This window comes from Hyalella azteca, unplaced genomic scaffold (genome assembly GCF_000764305.2).
Source record: "Hyalella azteca isolate HAZT.00-mixed unplaced genomic scaffold, Hazt_2.0.2 contig3397, whole genome shotgun sequence".
Lineage (NCBI taxonomy): Eukaryota > Metazoa > Arthropoda > Malacostraca > Amphipoda > Hyalellidae > Hyalella > Hyalella azteca.
Window position 1 is genome coordinate 1 of NW_025933647.1, and position 16,238 is coordinate 16,238.

General features: G+C 38.3%; 1 protein-coding gene across 1 annotated transcript; it reads left to right on the forward strand.

Moving 5' to 3' along the window:
* Window positions 1–2,795: 2,795 nt before the first annotated feature.
* On the forward strand, window positions 2,796–16,011 carry LOC108679046 (mitotic spindle assembly checkpoint protein MAD1). The gene is made up of 14 exons (XM_018167555.2): window positions 2,796–3,209; window positions 3,580–3,752; window positions 5,688–5,855; window positions 6,630–6,695; window positions 6,897–7,037; window positions 7,448–7,578; window positions 8,720–8,843; window positions 9,693–9,838; window positions 10,979–11,123; window positions 11,850–12,038; window positions 12,440–12,615; window positions 13,392–13,567; window positions 14,207–14,400; window positions 15,092–16,011. The coding sequence occupies exons 1-14, from the start codon at window positions 2,942–2,944 to the stop codon at window positions 15,593–15,595; spliced, it is 2,601 nt and encodes an 866-aa protein (XP_018023044.1). The 5' UTR covers window positions 2,796–2,941; the 3' UTR covers window positions 15,596–16,011.
* The last annotated feature ends 227 nt before the right edge of the window (window positions 16,012–16,238 follow it).

Consider the following 16,238-nt stretch of genomic DNA (forward strand, 5'->3'; position numbering starts at 1 on the left):
CTCACCCCCATACCAGTGCTCCTCATGTCAATGCCGGCTCACTCTTGACCACCTCTTCATTAACTGCCCTGCACTGTCTCCTCATCGCAACCAACTGAAAGCTGCTTGCATCCGCCTCGGAGTCTCCTTCAGCCTGTCCTCGCTCATAGCCCCTGAATTTCCTGCTGATATGATTATCAAGTACCTCCAAGACACCAACATGCTTGACAACATTTAGTAATCTACGAAGATAGCTGAATGGGGGCGCCAATACTTCAGTCGGTGACGTGCCTCATCTTAACCAAGTAACCAAGTAAATAAGTAACTTGCAGTACTAATCAAACAAGTTGCTCTAAGATTTGAGCTAAGAGGACTGCACTCTGAGTTCTGACTGCCTAGGGCATAGGCAGATTATCAGATAGGCTGAACTCTTTAGCTCATGCATGGTGATGATGGTGTATCTGCTAAAATTAAAATATGCATCTGTAACTGTAACTTGTAAGGAACTAAAATTTATACCTGTGGTCTGTGGTCAGTCCTGTTGGTTGGAGCATGGCTGGAAAAGTCCAATTTTTTAGGAAATATCGCTGCTCTAATATCATATAATTTCAGTAGGTATGAAATCTCACAGCTCTAATGTCAAATTGTTGTTCAATTGAAAAAATCACGGTTTGCACTTTGCAAACATGTCATTTTATAGAATTTTCAGGCTTTCAGCTCCCACAATCCACAGTAATCAGTATATATACTTCAATGCTCCCGCCTCCTGCCAAAATAACATGCAGAATGTAATAACAAGTCAACTCAAAAGTCAAAACATTTCCTCCATGATTAGATTGCATAGTTGTGGTTACATCAGAATGGAGTCAATGGACGGTCATACTGCATTATCACTTCATTCACTTGCAGTGAAATAAGACTTGCACAGTTGCTGCTTAAGTGAAGACAAATGCTAGTGACTGTTTTTTGTATGGGACTTTGTAAATAACATGGGACTTTGTATGCATGGCCGGATGGCCCATGGGAGTGATGGGACTTTGTTAATAACAAGTTTGTGGTGTGGGTCTGGGTCATAAATGGCTTTTCACGGCTGGCAAACCCATGAAGCCACGGCTCGAAGAAATGAAAACACTACTGGCAAACCCATGAAGCCACGGCTCAAAAAATCTAGTTGCGGTTTGCCAACTTGCCAAGTAGATATATTCCATGCCTGGCTTGGAGGCTGTGGACATTCTCTCTGAAGTCTCTGTCATGCAAACATGATCTGGAGCTCTCTAGTCCCTTAACATGGTTGATAGCTACATCCATGCCATGCCCATGGTCTGGCAGTTTTGAGTCAACTTAGCTGAAACATTAACTCATTGATGAAAGTATTACTGTTGTAGTTGTATAAATGTATCAATAATCTTTGGAAACAGATTGCAATGACTCTGTTATATTTATCTGTGGTTAACATCAAAATTATGGCCACACTTGTAAAGTCGTAGCTCAGCAGTTGTTGTAATTGACCATCCTGGTAGTGGCAACTAGGTAAGGGAGGGGGTGATAGGTCAGGTTTTCTGGGCACTTTGTGCCACTGGTAGTTCCACGACCATCACTGGCTTGGTGACCTGTCAGAAACATTTTTTTGCATTACACTACACCCTGGACACAAGCCAGGTACTCATTTATCAATCTGAGTTGGATGAATGGCTGAGTTGACCATGAGCTGAGCTTCCCGGAAGAACTTGTCCTCAGTGGGACTTGAACCCGGGAGCTGGGAGCAAGAGACAGAGTCTCTCACCACTGCACCACCTCAGCAATCAGCAGCAATGGTATGGCCCCCAACATTAAGCAACATCATACAAGCACAGACACAGCATCACCTTTTCAAAGGATGGCAACTATAATTACTCTATGTTAATGCTGGCCAGTGGACATATTAAGAAGAGGAATGATAAATGAGATAATGCATCCAGAGCTGGGCAACGATACTTTTAAATGTAGTGGCCGCTACCGCTACATGCTCTAAATGTAGCAGGCGCTACCACTACAATTGCTTGAATGTGTTGCTGCTACCGCTACTGAAAATGTAGCAGCCGCTACATGTAGCGCGCTACTGCCCACCTCTGGTAACAACTAACATGTTGACACTAGTAACACTCGGAGGTTGACAACATTACACCAAAATCTTTTGTACAGTTTTATTCTGTAATTTATATTTTGTATGACAGTATGTATCATGCTGGTTTTTAAATAATATTTAATACTATTAAGTAAAATCTAAAGGCTTTATTTATAAATATAGCAGTAGTGCTGTGGCGGCAAAACCTCGTATTGCTACTTAAATATGTAGCGGGCTCATCCGCTACCACTACAATTGCTTAAATGTAGCGCCACTACCGCTACTGATAATGTAATGCGCTACTGCCCACCTCTGAATGCATCTATGAACCCAGAACAACTACAAGATAAGGGCCCATGGTGGCACAGGTGTTGGTGTTGGGTTGAGTATATATAATTAAATTAGATCTGCATATACATTGATGTAAAGTATGAATTTTTAATAATAGGCATTCATTTGTACAGTAAGTTTTAATATGATGAAAGTCATATTCAAAACTACATGCCTATGTTTTTTATTGTCAGTATTTATTTTTGAGTTGGAAGATGTATTGATTTTTTCATTTCATAATACACCACTAAATTTAATAAATGACTTGATGTCTGAGAGGATTTCAGATGAATTTTGAATAGAATATTATCACTAAAAAAGTTGAAAAAAATACCTGGATCACCCTTAATTTTAGTATTTTAGTAATCTATGAGGCTTAGAGTTAGCTTTTCAAATTACAGCTATGAAAATAATTAGTCCATTTTGCAGGTTAATGATTAAGGGAGCATATTAGCATATGAGACTTACAGATTATCTTTACCAATATTAAATAATTTTTTATCTAGTTTGTGAAAATTGTGTTCAGTGATGGACGAGTCTCCTGAATACACGGTAATTGCCAGAAGCCTTATGGATCTGGACAAATTTATTGGCAAAAGTTCTTCAGGTGGCCGTAACCACAGGGATAGTTCTGATAGTACATGCAAAAAGCTAAATTTTTCCAATGCTGCTGACATGACAAGTGACATGAATGGAAGTATGAGGGACACTTCCTTCAGTGGTGGCATCAAGAGGAAGGCTCCAGATAGCATGGGGCAAACTCTTAAGAAACACAGAGATTCAGTAACAGGCTTGGGTGAGTAGGTATTTTTGTGCTGTTCAATCATTTTTAAAATTCAAGTACATTAAATTCAACACATCTCTTCAAATAGTTTGTATATATCTATTTATTAGTCAGGCCACAATATATTCCTGATATTAAGATATTTATGCTCTTTCTGAAAATTAACAGAATGAAATATTTTGATTAAAGTTTAACTAAGAATGCTGATGAGTTGATCAATTCATTTTCTAACATTTTTCTGTACCTAACAGTAGTTTTATTGGGAATGCTGCCTTTTACAATGTATGTGCATTTTATTTTAGTACACAAGTTCTCTTTCGTCTTAATTTAAATGGTATTGATATATTGAGCGTGATTGATCTAAAGTACCTTTATGTGGCAGACGTATGCCGCCTGCTGCGGGAGAAGGAGGCTGAATTACTTCACTCCCAGATGGAGAACACAAAGCTCTCCATTGAGCTCAGCTCTGCCACAACTGAACTCAACAAGCTCAAGCTTGACTATGAATCTGAACTCTCAAAACATCGTCTCAAGAATCTCAGGGACAAAGAAATGGTGAGACAGTTGAGCTCATTCAATTAATTTCTTATGGAAAATTTCAACCTGTCATAAACCTGGCCATAATTTATTCATAGTAGTGACTATTTGTTTTCAGTCTTACTTTAAACTCTGGTTGAGTATTTTGTATTATGTATTTCATGTATTATCATTGGAAAATTTGGTTAGTTTCATATGACAATCAATGACCAATCTCATATGCTAATATTTTATATATTGTTTTATGAATTAACGGTCGGCTGCAAATACCATTGCTCATGAATTTCTTGTACCGTAAAATGGGGTAACTTTGACCACTTTTTTTTTCAAAATGATGCAATTTTTTTACTAGATAAGTTAAACTTAAGGGGATCGACCTAGCATTTTGAAAACTTCTACAGTTATTATCACAAATAAAGGCGGGCCATCTGCGTCAATATTGCCGTACATAGATGGCAGTAGTATCGTTGGAAAGCTCAGAATGTCAGCTTTAAGATGAGACTAAGCATTTAACTGCAGCACAACTCAAGTAGAAACTATATTCAAAGATTTCAGCAGCTAATTACTTTATATCCAATTAGTTAAAGAACTCTCTCACCCGCTTCCCTTTAAAGAGACGTCATGAACGTAAATATTCACGTAGAGAGATGGCAGTGGTACCATTGGAAAGAGCAGAATTCCAGCTTTCAGATGAGCCCAAAAACCGAAAAACGCCAAAATTAAAAATTTTAGCTAGGTCGATCCCCTTAAATTGAGACATGCAAAATACAGGTCTATACTCTAGCTTTACTCACCATAAATTGCTGGCTCCTGCCTCTCATAGTTTTGATGTAATTTCAAAAAAAGTGATGGTCTTTGTTACCCCAGCTCTTGGGGTTTCTTTGACCAGGTGGTAAAATCAATTTTATTTTTTGGTAAAATAACTCCAGGTTGTGTTGCATTGTAGTAGAACTCTTCTAGTTACATATGCAAAAGACAAATTTTAGGAAAGTGTCATAGTTTGCAAATGGGGCACTGCCCCCAAATGGGCAAAATGTGACCACCTAATGGCAGCCGTGATGGGGTAACATTGACCGGCTTGGAAATTAAGTTAAAATAACCATATATAAGACTCTGTAGAGTCTGAAACATAAAGAAAAAAACATTAATAGGTGCATCAAACACAAAATATGTTATATAGGTACCTATGGTAATTTCAACTTAATTTCCAAGCCGGTCAATTTTACCCCGTCATGGCTGCCGTCAGGTGGTCAAAGTTCCCCCATTAGGGGGTGGCGCCCCCCATTTGCAAACTATGACACTTTCCTAAAATTTGTCTTTTGCATATGTAACTAGAAGTGTTCTAATACAATGCATCAAAACCTGGAGTTATTTTACCAAAAAATAAAAAAATTGGAGGGGGTACTCCGACAGGCCTTAAATAATAGCTCTTTTTCTTAGGTCACATTTTTAATTTTTCAACCTATTAGATATGCAAACTTTTTAAATCTTTCTATTGTGTTACGTAGCCTCAGTATTAGGCCTTTGATGGCCATTGACAAAATTTTTCTATGTCGAATCTTTTTTGAGTTTTGGGGGTTTTTGTTAAAAAAATGAAAAGTGGTCAAAGTTACCCCGCCGGTCAAAGTAACCCCATTTTACGGTACTGCTGTTTATTAAAAAATAATTTATGAAATCTACTAGAATTATTAAACAGACATATATTTTTTAATAAATTAATATCCCTGTATCGAATAAGATACTATTTTTTTCTTTGCTTGTCTATATAGAAATGTTGCTAGTTTGAAGATAAATTCAACTATTTGCAGGGAATTTGATCAAAAAGTTTTCCTCTGATTTACATATGTAACCATGTTCAAGTTAAATCTGCTTCCCTCTCAGTTTTGTTAGTGTAACTAATAATTGAATTCACATTCATCATTTAATGTTTTTATGCAATTTAATTGTTACCAGATAGATGATCTGCAGCTGAAAGTGAAGAGAGAACGCAAGGCTGCTGAGCAAGCAGAGCAAGTGTGCGCCAAGCTGAAGGAGGAGACTGGCCAGCTGCGTGCTCAAACCCTGCAGAAGCTTGCCGAAGCCACCACTCAATACGCAGCACAGCAGGAGCAGTTGAGAGAGGTAGCGTGTAGCATCTAACGCCACTAAGCACTTGATGCAGCAGGAGCAGTTGAGAGGTAGCATTTAATATTCTAAAAACACGTACCTTGTGAATTGATACAATTTAATAACTATTACATGAAAGGGTACTTGAAGATTTGAATACTATTTTAAGATTAAGATTGGAATGGCTTTTAGAGAGAGACAGTATCAATACTGTATTACTTTTTGTTAGAAGTTGAATTTCAGTGATACTATTTTGCTTATAAATTTCTCAGATTATAATTGTGTACAGTTTTATTACTGGTATCTAAAAAGAACTTTAAATTCTATAATTTCTACTCATATTTTTTTTCTAATACGTATCTCACTGTTACTTTGACTGTTTGACAATATGTTGTTTTTGTGTATCGGTTTTGCTGGATTACGTAGTTTAGGACTTTAGGCTAATGGCTTTAGAACTTGAGCTTCTCCTTACGTTTGATCCAACAAGATGAGAACAGTTGAAACATTTTACCATTGAAATGATTTATAGTATCATAAACGAACTAACTAATGTTTCTATTATTATCTTAAAGCAATAATTCTGGATAGATAGAAACGAGCATTATGTGGTTGAGCAAATACATATACTTATTATGATATAGATTTCTTACAGAACTGAATAGTTTGTGTTCATTATAGAGAGCTGTTACCACAAATTATTTACATCCTGAATTGATTCTGGCTACTATTATTTCTGCCTCTAAATCCTAAATAGTTCTGGGATATTATTACAGTTTTATTTATCCACAGGAGTTGTGCTCCCAGGGCGAGAAATTGTCAGAAGCTCTGAAGAAACTGCACGACAAGTCTTGTGAGGTGCGGTACTGCGCTACAGTGTATTTATGTTCATGCAATTATACCATGGCTGATGTTTTTAATTTTGGTACAAATGTAACTTATATTGTTAGCTTTAACTAATGGTTTTATTATTTTGGCTTTAAGTGATGCATATGAAGAATTAAAAAAATTAATTTCTTTAATTCAGAACAGAATTTAAATGGATATATTTCGTTATAGCTTGACATGGTTGAAGCTCAAAACCGAAAGTTTGAGAGTCAGGCAGCACATCACCTGCAGCAGCTAAAGCAGTTGCGGCTGGAACTGTTGAAACTAGACGAAATCAAGCTCGGCTTACAGAAAGAACAAGCTGCTAAGAAGGTAGGTTTTTATACTTTGAAATCTGACATATTCCAGTTTGCATAAAATATTGGGTCATTTGCATACTTAGTTATAGAAAAGGTTAAACATTATTGTTGCATTGATCTGAGAATCTCAACTGTTCACACAACATTGCGAAATTGACCTTCTATTTTGTGCCGAAATCTCAGTATGGGCTATTAGTGATTCATAAATTCAAGAATTATTATTAACATTAAAGTTAAAAATTTTATGTGGAGCTTTATTCAACATGAGTGTAAGGTAAAACTTGCGAGATATTTAGGATTCTGCTAAAGTTCTGCTAGTTTGACTGCCAAAATAACCTATACCTGCTGCTTTAGTGAATATATATTTATGGTAAATTTCTTGTTTTAGCGAGTTTAGTACTGAAATACAAAATTATATTTCAGGAGCTGGAAGTGAGACTAGAAAACGTTGCCAAGCAGGAGAAGTTTGCTGCAACATATGAAGAGTGTGTACAGAAGGTGCCAGACTTGGAGCGACAGCTGTCACGTATAACTAGAGAGAATGACATGCTCAGGTAAATATATACTTCTGTTGGTGTTCTATCTCGCTTCAGAAGTTTAATTATTTTACCAAATAATATCCTGAGTTGTAATTACATGGAAAAACTGGTCCTAAGAACATTTGAAGTGGAAATTACAGATATGAAGTTGCAAGAGATGAAAAAAAGATTCTAATTAAAATAACTTTAGTGCTTTGCTCGAAAATCTTTGAAGAAAGGTAAATATTCCTAATTGTTTCTGAAGTTTGGTTCAAATCCATCATTCAACAGATTTTTTAATTCTGAAAATTAATATACCAAAATGAAAAAAAACTTCACCTTCCTTCTTTGAATGTTTCCCACCGCTACGATGTCAGCAAAGATACGCCACTAATGTTTCACTAATTGACAGGTTCGTGGTTTGAACAAATTACTTGAATTTCAGGTTTCAGTGAAATTACTGAAGCATATTAGTCGTCGTCGTTACTGAGTGCATCTAGCGACATGAACGTCGTAACTGTAAGTGAATTAGGGACTATAATGTTACGGAAGCAAGCTACTGACAAGATCATTACCGAAATCAAGTATAGACATGTGCCTTGCTGAAGCCAACTACCGATAATATTGCTAAAGCAAACAAATGACAAGAACGTTACTGAAGCAAACATTTTGTGACAGGAATCCGCATGGAACCAACATCTTAAAACAATTTTAGGCAATAGCTACGGCATTTTTCGTGACCTGTCGTACAGATAATGATTGCATTCCTGCACAGGGCAATTCATAGTGGCAAAGCAGAGAGTATTTCTAGACTCTCCACCACCATCACATTCTTGAGACCTAAAAGTAAACATGTAAAGTGCTATCATGGATACCAGCATATCATACATAAGAATTTGGTTAATAAATTGAGTAAATGGAGAAGTATGTAAAGTATCATGGATACCAGCATATCATACATTAGAATTTGGTTAATAAATTGTGTAAATGGAGAAGTATGTAAAGTATCAGCATATCATACATAAGAATTTGGTTAATAAATTGTGTAAATGGAGAAGTATGTAAAGTATCATGGATACCAGCATATCATACATAAGAATTTGATTAATAAATTGTGTAAATGGAGAAGTTAAAAATAAACTGATTCTAAAAAAATCTCTGGTTTGTCACTATACAGGGCATGCAGCGCGAACGTTCGTCTGCTGGAGGAGCAGGTGGCGAGCGCTGGCGACCAGATCGCTTTGCTACAGCAGCGCTGCGACGATGCAGCGAAACTCAGAGCCGAGCTTGACGCCACTAAGGTCTGTGGGTTTCTCGTCTCTTCTGATTTGAAATGTCAATTATTATTTAATAATAGGACTTGTGTGCATTCAACGTTTAATGCTAAAATGATTGAGAGTTTCATGCATAAAACGTCTATTTTCAAAACGATGGAGTAGTATGTATCGTCAAAACAAATTTCCATCACTTCTTGGTAAACCTAAACAAGTTTCGGCTGCAATAATTCCTTGTTGCCTGTCAGAAAGAATTTGGTGTACGTTTTGTGGGTGGCACTGAACTTTTTTCTAGAAGAAAATCTAATTTTAACGTATACTACTATGTCTAACTGAACATGAAGCTTGGGAAAATCATTTATTGAAGTTGTTGTTAAATTGTGATGTCTTTCTAAAAAAGTAGGATGCATAGAGGAAAGGTTATAAATTAGTTCATTATTCCTCAATATGGGCTGACGCGCAACGATTACCTCAATCCTCTTCTGAATTATATTCAATACACCCAGCAATGTTCATTAAGTTGCCCTGATATTAATAGAAAGCCATCTCTTCATGGCGTCGTGTGGGACAACTGGGCGTGTAAGGATATTCTTTTTTTCTCTCGGGTGCATACGGAGCAAGTGTGTCTTATGATCTCAACCAAGAATATGACTGTAACCGTCGTCCTTCTATTCATACTATGTATTATTATTCATACTGACTGTGTAGGTATTTATACTGTACTATGTATTATTAATTTATTATGCTACACTCGACGCATACTATGTATAATCTTACCCCAAACACGAGTGTCCCCCCTGCGTCTTACATGTAAGACGCTGGTGCGACGCATGTATAAGCTAAGTGCGCCGACGATGTGACGTGAGTTTGTTGCAGGAGTTGCTGGGAGAGCTTAGGTCGGTGCTGCGTGCAGAGCTGTGTCTGGCCGACGCCCCTGAGCCTGAGGTGCTGCGGGAGGTCTTGAAGCGTCTGCGCGCCAGTGATCAGAGCCTCACTGATGCCATTGCTACCATGCAGGAAAGGTGAGACTTTTTATTGAGCCTCTCAACACTCATGGTGGCCACTCACTCATCCTTAGCTTGATGGTGATAGCTTTCTCGTAGTATATATGACTTTCCGTTTTACACTAAGCACAATATGACTCTTTAAAATCTGTATTCTTTGGTCATCGTGAGTCTCGTTTAGAAAATTGGACATTCTTACTGAACATTTTCTTGGTCACTAACTATGATGTTCCAAATACCTTCAACCATGATGCTATTTTTTCAGTGCAAAAAATTTGCACACACGTTTCTTCGGAAATGATTGGAGGCAATCATGTCCGCGACATAAATTTATTATTTGTACACAGCCTTGAGCTTAACGTTATTATTTTATAGATTTATTGGTATCATTGGTATGTATGTAACTTGTTCAGATAGGGAGGAAAATGTTATAAAAAAATATAACTCAGTACTCACTGCAGTGAGTGACAGAGAGCACATTTTCTCGTCGACAAAAACTTGAGGTCACGGACAGACGGACGGATGGACATGGCGAGCACAATAGTGCATTTTTTCCATAAATGAGAAAATGCGCTAAAAAGGTTATAATTATTCAATGAGAATGTTTCAATAGTAAACTCTTTTGAATGCATCAATTGCAGGTTGATGAAATGAACTGTTAGGTCTCATTTAATCACATTTGAATGTCACCGAAAATATCTGGTAATATCTTATGAGTATCAGCCAAGAAATGTTTTTGGACTAAATTTTATGTAATTTTTTTCGAATGACTTGCTTATTTAGTAGAATAATGAAATATTGATTTTTCTTATTTTCAGAAGTTATCTCTATGAATATAAATCTCCTCAAGGCAGTTATATAATTTCTTAAAAATGTAAGCTCAATTTTCCATGAAGATTACCTAGAACCTGAATCAGGTTGACTCATTTTTTAACCCCCAAGTGTAAAAACCCGATAACAATAAAAATAAATTTTAAGATCAGTAGTGTAGCCTAATAAACTGAGCCCAATTTTTTAATACTGTAAATAATAACAATGTGAACAATACAATAACAATGACGTGAACCATAAAACAATGTAAACAATAACAACGTGAAAAATAACAATGCAATAAAATGTAAACAAAGCCGTGCCTGACATGCATATTACATTACGCAGCCTGGCAGCGCACAAGAGCAGAAGCGAGGTGCTGGACGCCGAACTGCGGGAGGCGCGCCAGAGCACAACGCAGCAGCAGCAGCTGGCTGAGAAACATCTGCTCGTTGCCAGGCGTCTGCAGCGCAAACTTCTTCTCGTGTCCAAGGTGACTTGTATCATCCATCATCTCAATGATGGATTAAGCTCCTTGTGTCCAAGGTGACTTGTATCATCCATCATCTCAGTAATGGATTAAGCTCCTTGTGTCCAAGGTGACTTGTATCATCCATCATCTCAATGATAGAGACTTGCAAGTTCCTTGTGTCCAAGGTGACTTGTATAATCCATCATCTCAATGATAGAGACTTGTGTCCAAGGTGACTTGTATCATCCATCATCTCAATGATGGAGACTTGCAAGTTCCTTGTGTCCAAGGTGACTTGTATCATCCATCATCTCAGTGATGGAATAAGCTCCTTGTGTCCAAGGTGACTTGTGTCATCCATCATCTCAATGATGGAGACTTGCAAGTTCCTTGTGTCCAAGGTGACCTGTATCATCCATCATCTCAATGATAGAATAAGCTTCTTGTGTCCAAGGTGACTTGTATCATCCATCATCTCAATGATATTATGATAGAATAAGCTCCTTGTGTCCAAGGTGACTTGTATAGAACGGTGATAGAACAAACTTCTCCGTAGAAATTGGGCGCTATAATGGAGCACACACGCAGTATAAATGTATTGATGCATTATAGTTGTATAATTATAGCAATAACTTCATATTTACCTGAATTGAACATGAATTTGAACAGTATAATGGTATAAGAATAGTAATATCTTGCTACTTAACTGAATTGAACAAAGACTTTACTCAGTGTAATTGTGCACAGGAACGTGACAGCCTGAAGCACATCCTGTCTTCGTACGAGGCGGAGGTGACCATGACCAGCAGCTCTGCCCTGAACAGCGGGCGGCTGAGCAGCCTCGAGGAGACCCTGCAGCAATACAAGCAGGAGCTCGCTAGGCTCGAGAAGGAGCTAGACTACCACCAGCAGGCACCCCCCATGCCGGGACAACCCGTGAGTCTTAAGCCTAGACTACCACCAGCAGGCGCCCCCTATGCCAGGTCAACCCGTGAGTCTTACGTCTAGACTACCACCAGCAGGCGCCCTCCATGCCGGGACAACCCGTGAGTCTTAAGCCTAGACTACCACCAGCAGGCGCCCCCCATGCCGGGACAACCCGTGAGTCTTAAGCCTAGACTACCACCAGCAGGCGCCCCCCATGCCGGGTCAACCCGTGAGTCTTTCCTGTTCCGTAAGAATAGCATTGCCAGAATATGGACAAAACAGGCATACATTTGTAAATTTTTCAAAAAATGAACATTTTCAGGAATTTTATCTTCATGAGTAGAGAATAAATGAAATTGTTGTAATCGAGCTAAGATTATTTAATGAATGGAAGAAACCTTTCTTTCTAGGCTCCAATGAGCAGCAAAGACTGCGCCGAGCTTGTTCGTCTGCGGGAGGAGGTGACGAAGCTTAAAGAGCAAGTGTCCAAGCTGGAGGAAGAGAGGGACGTGCTGGAGTACAGACTGGAGCACCGCGCCTTGAAGGGCGATTACGACCCGTCCCAAGTTAACGTGCTCCACATGAAGTAAGTTGGATGTCCGTCACAAGTTAACGTGCTGCACATGAAGTAAGTTGGATGTCCGTCCCAAGTTAACGTGCTCCACATGAAGTAAGTTGGATGTCCGTCCCAAGTTAACGTGCTGCACATGAAGTAAGTTGGATGTCCGTCCCAAGTTAACGTGCTGCACATGAAGTAAGTTGGATGTCCGTCACAAGTTAACGCGCTGCACATGAAGTAAGTTGGATGTCCGTCACAAGTTAACGTGCTGCACATGAAGTGAGTTGGATGTCCGTCCCAAGTTAACGCGCTGCACATGAAGTAAGTTTGATGTCCGTCCCAAGTTAACGTGCTGTACATACTCGCATGTATTTTTGATACATGGAATCGACTTTATCGTATCTGCGAGTCGTTACTCTTATCTCAATGAGACATTTGGAAAAAAGGATTGATGTATAGTGCACCAAACCAATGTTGCCCTAACAATATAAGATTCGGCCAAATATAACTGTGCAAAATGCTTCAGTGTGAATAGACGCTCGTATCATCGTATGATACATTGCTTGAAAATTTATAATCGTTTCATCTAGCTTCTTTGATCTATCATTATTTTGAAAGAGATTTTTCAAACTATCATTGGCCTCCATCCGTTCTCTCGCGTTCAGAGTTTCAGTATAGACAATAACATAACCAATTTTTTTTTGTTTTGTCTTATCAATCCATTAACAATGTCAAAAAAATATATATATCCTCTCAGCTAAGTTTCTCTCGAACTGGTGAAATAAGTGCGTTCTTTTTCTCAGGCAAAATCCGATGAGTGAAGCTGTAGCTAATTACGAAGACCGGAATGCCAAGCTGGAAGAGGAGGTGCAGCGTCTCAAGGAGCAGCTCGCTGCTGCGTCAGCAGGACAGCTCTGTGGTGGGGAGCATTCAGACGCACCAAAGAATGCAGACAATTCCGATAAGCTTAGAGTGCAAGGTGAGGGACTGTGTTGGTGTAGGATAAAAAATAAGTAATTTTATTTTAAAGAAATCAAAACCCCAAAAAGTTTGTTAGAATTTTCAAACATTTTTACATGATAACTTATCTTTCTTAGCACTGTTTTCTGACGTAGCTAGTCACCAGGATTATTGATACGAATAAAATAGACAAGAATAATAGGCTAAGCTTTTTAATGTGTACGATTGCTTGGTTTTAGCAGAAAATCTATAAATCTATCCTAATGATCATGATGGCGAATGAAGTTGTTCATTTGTCGTTTTCATGAAAAAGATTAAATTATAGATTAATCTTTTATATAACATTCAAATCTTGATGATTTTCGATTTGAGTATCGCCCTTTGCTTTGGTTATCTGATCTGTGAAACGCTTATGAATATATGAACTTTCTACAGTTTACAAGTATTTTCTTTCTTGTTACGGAATAAATTAATGGAGCATTTCACAATGAAACATTTTTGTGCTGATTTTTCTAATGCTGGGCACGCATTGTCTAAAAATAACACCGTGCATTTGAACCTGCTTGCACGCAATTTCGGTCGACATTGTAATTTGCTAAATAAATTAATTGAATGCCCCTGGTATATCGGTAGTTCTAATAGTGTGGTATTTATGCAGAACTGGAGAAGGAACTGCACAATATGGAAAAGAAGCAACAGCGCATCAACGAAGCTTTCACGGCGAAGAGCAGGGAGATGCGAGAGCTTGTGTACAGCACTATGGGCTATCTCGTCGTGCCCACCGACGAGAACAACTGCTACAAGTTGTCCAGCCTTTACGCCGAGAGCCCAGACGACTACTTCATGTTCCAGGTATTTAATGATCACCTAAATCCCGGGGAATCTTGGCACGTTAGACTTCAAAATACATCTTCAACGACGAATTTCTAGTTCACTCTTGCTTCAAAAATTTGAATAAATCTATTTTATAACGTAAGTTAGAATTCCTAATATAAATTAAAAAAGATTGTTACCCCCTTTCAACTCGTTTCGCAATGACTCATCATTCCGTGCTAAGATTGAAATTTGTCCCGTTGATATCACGACACAGTAGTTATTATGGATTTGCACTCGAATAGCCTATATATATATTAGCAGCATACTGTTTGAAAAAACACGTAATTTATATATAATAGATGTAGCGTTTGGGTCCTTGCTGAAATTAACCACACTATCTGGCCTTTAGGGAAGCATGACATTGATCACAGGAAGTATAGGCCTGCACCAATTGCGTCTTAAGCTAATAAAGTAGATGAAAGTGAAGAATTATTGATAAAGCAATTGCAAGGTATGAATAAATTTATCCACCAACTCGTGCTTACCCTCTATTCGTTATGAATTCATTCCATTTTTCTCATAACGAGATGGTTAAATAACGTCAGATCTGATAAATTGATCTATAATTTACTAATTAGGTATTTGAAATACCTTGTCCCTGCTCTTGTTTAGTATCGTCGACACTATGCTACTTTGCTTCAAGGTATCTTCTACTTTTACTCCACAGATGCAGTCCAACGGAGAGATCAACATGTTGTCCACAGAGTACAGTAATACTAATGCGATTGAATGCTATATGGATGAGTACCTCAAACACGATAATTCGTACCCCGCGTTGCTCTCGGCGGTGACCATTGACTTGTTCAGCCGCCAGACGATGGTGGTTGAAGCCGCGTCGCGCGATCGCTCATCTCCAATCCAGGGTCATGGTCCCGCTCCCGCCAGCGACGAGGAAGAAGAAAGTGACGGAGGAGACCGTCATGAAGGCAACGCTGAGGATGACGGGAACGATGAAAACGACGAGGAGGAACCAATGGACTCTGATTCCGAGGGAGAAGTGGGGCCTAGAGTCAACATTCCAGGAGACGAGGATGATGATGATGACGACGACGAGGATGATGATGATGATGAAGATGATGACGATGAAGAAGAGGACGAGGAAGATGGACACAAGAGAGGCCATAATCGAGCTGACGACGGCAGCGATGACGATCTGATTTGTCTGGACTGAGTCTTAGACTTTGGTGTCCGCTTCGAGTCTTAGACCAAAGTTCTTCAAATGTGTAATATGATCTATTGTAAATATATATGAAGGATATTAAGAATTCGTGAACAGCTTGACTGGTTAGGTCCAATTTTGCAGTACTGAATGGCAATAAAGTTACGAAAGCACTCCTCAAGAAGCAAGGTGGACAGATCTTGCTGTTCAGTAAAAATGTCTCCTAAAAAATGTCTCTTTTCATAGATATTTGTCATGATATGCTTCATTTTGCTACATATTGTAGAGTTGGGAACAGCTACCACAATTGCTGTGGTGAATTCAAGACCAGAACAGGCATGAATTAAAAATGTTCATAAAAATGTTTCCTAAAGCATTTCGATATTTTGTTTAACAAGGAAAGAAAATAAAAGAAATTTGATAATGAAGAGTGTTACTAATCCAATGAGGTCCTAATATAAGATTCCGTCAAATATAGGTGTACAAAATGCTACATTATTTTATACATTATGAACAGACGCTGGCCTGCACTATTGCCTTATTAAACAAACTACCACAAATCAACATATTATTCGCGAAAAAAATTAATTTACCGAACATTCATCGGCTTCCAGAAGTTACGGGCACTATTTCTTTAATTTAACTTCCAACAAAA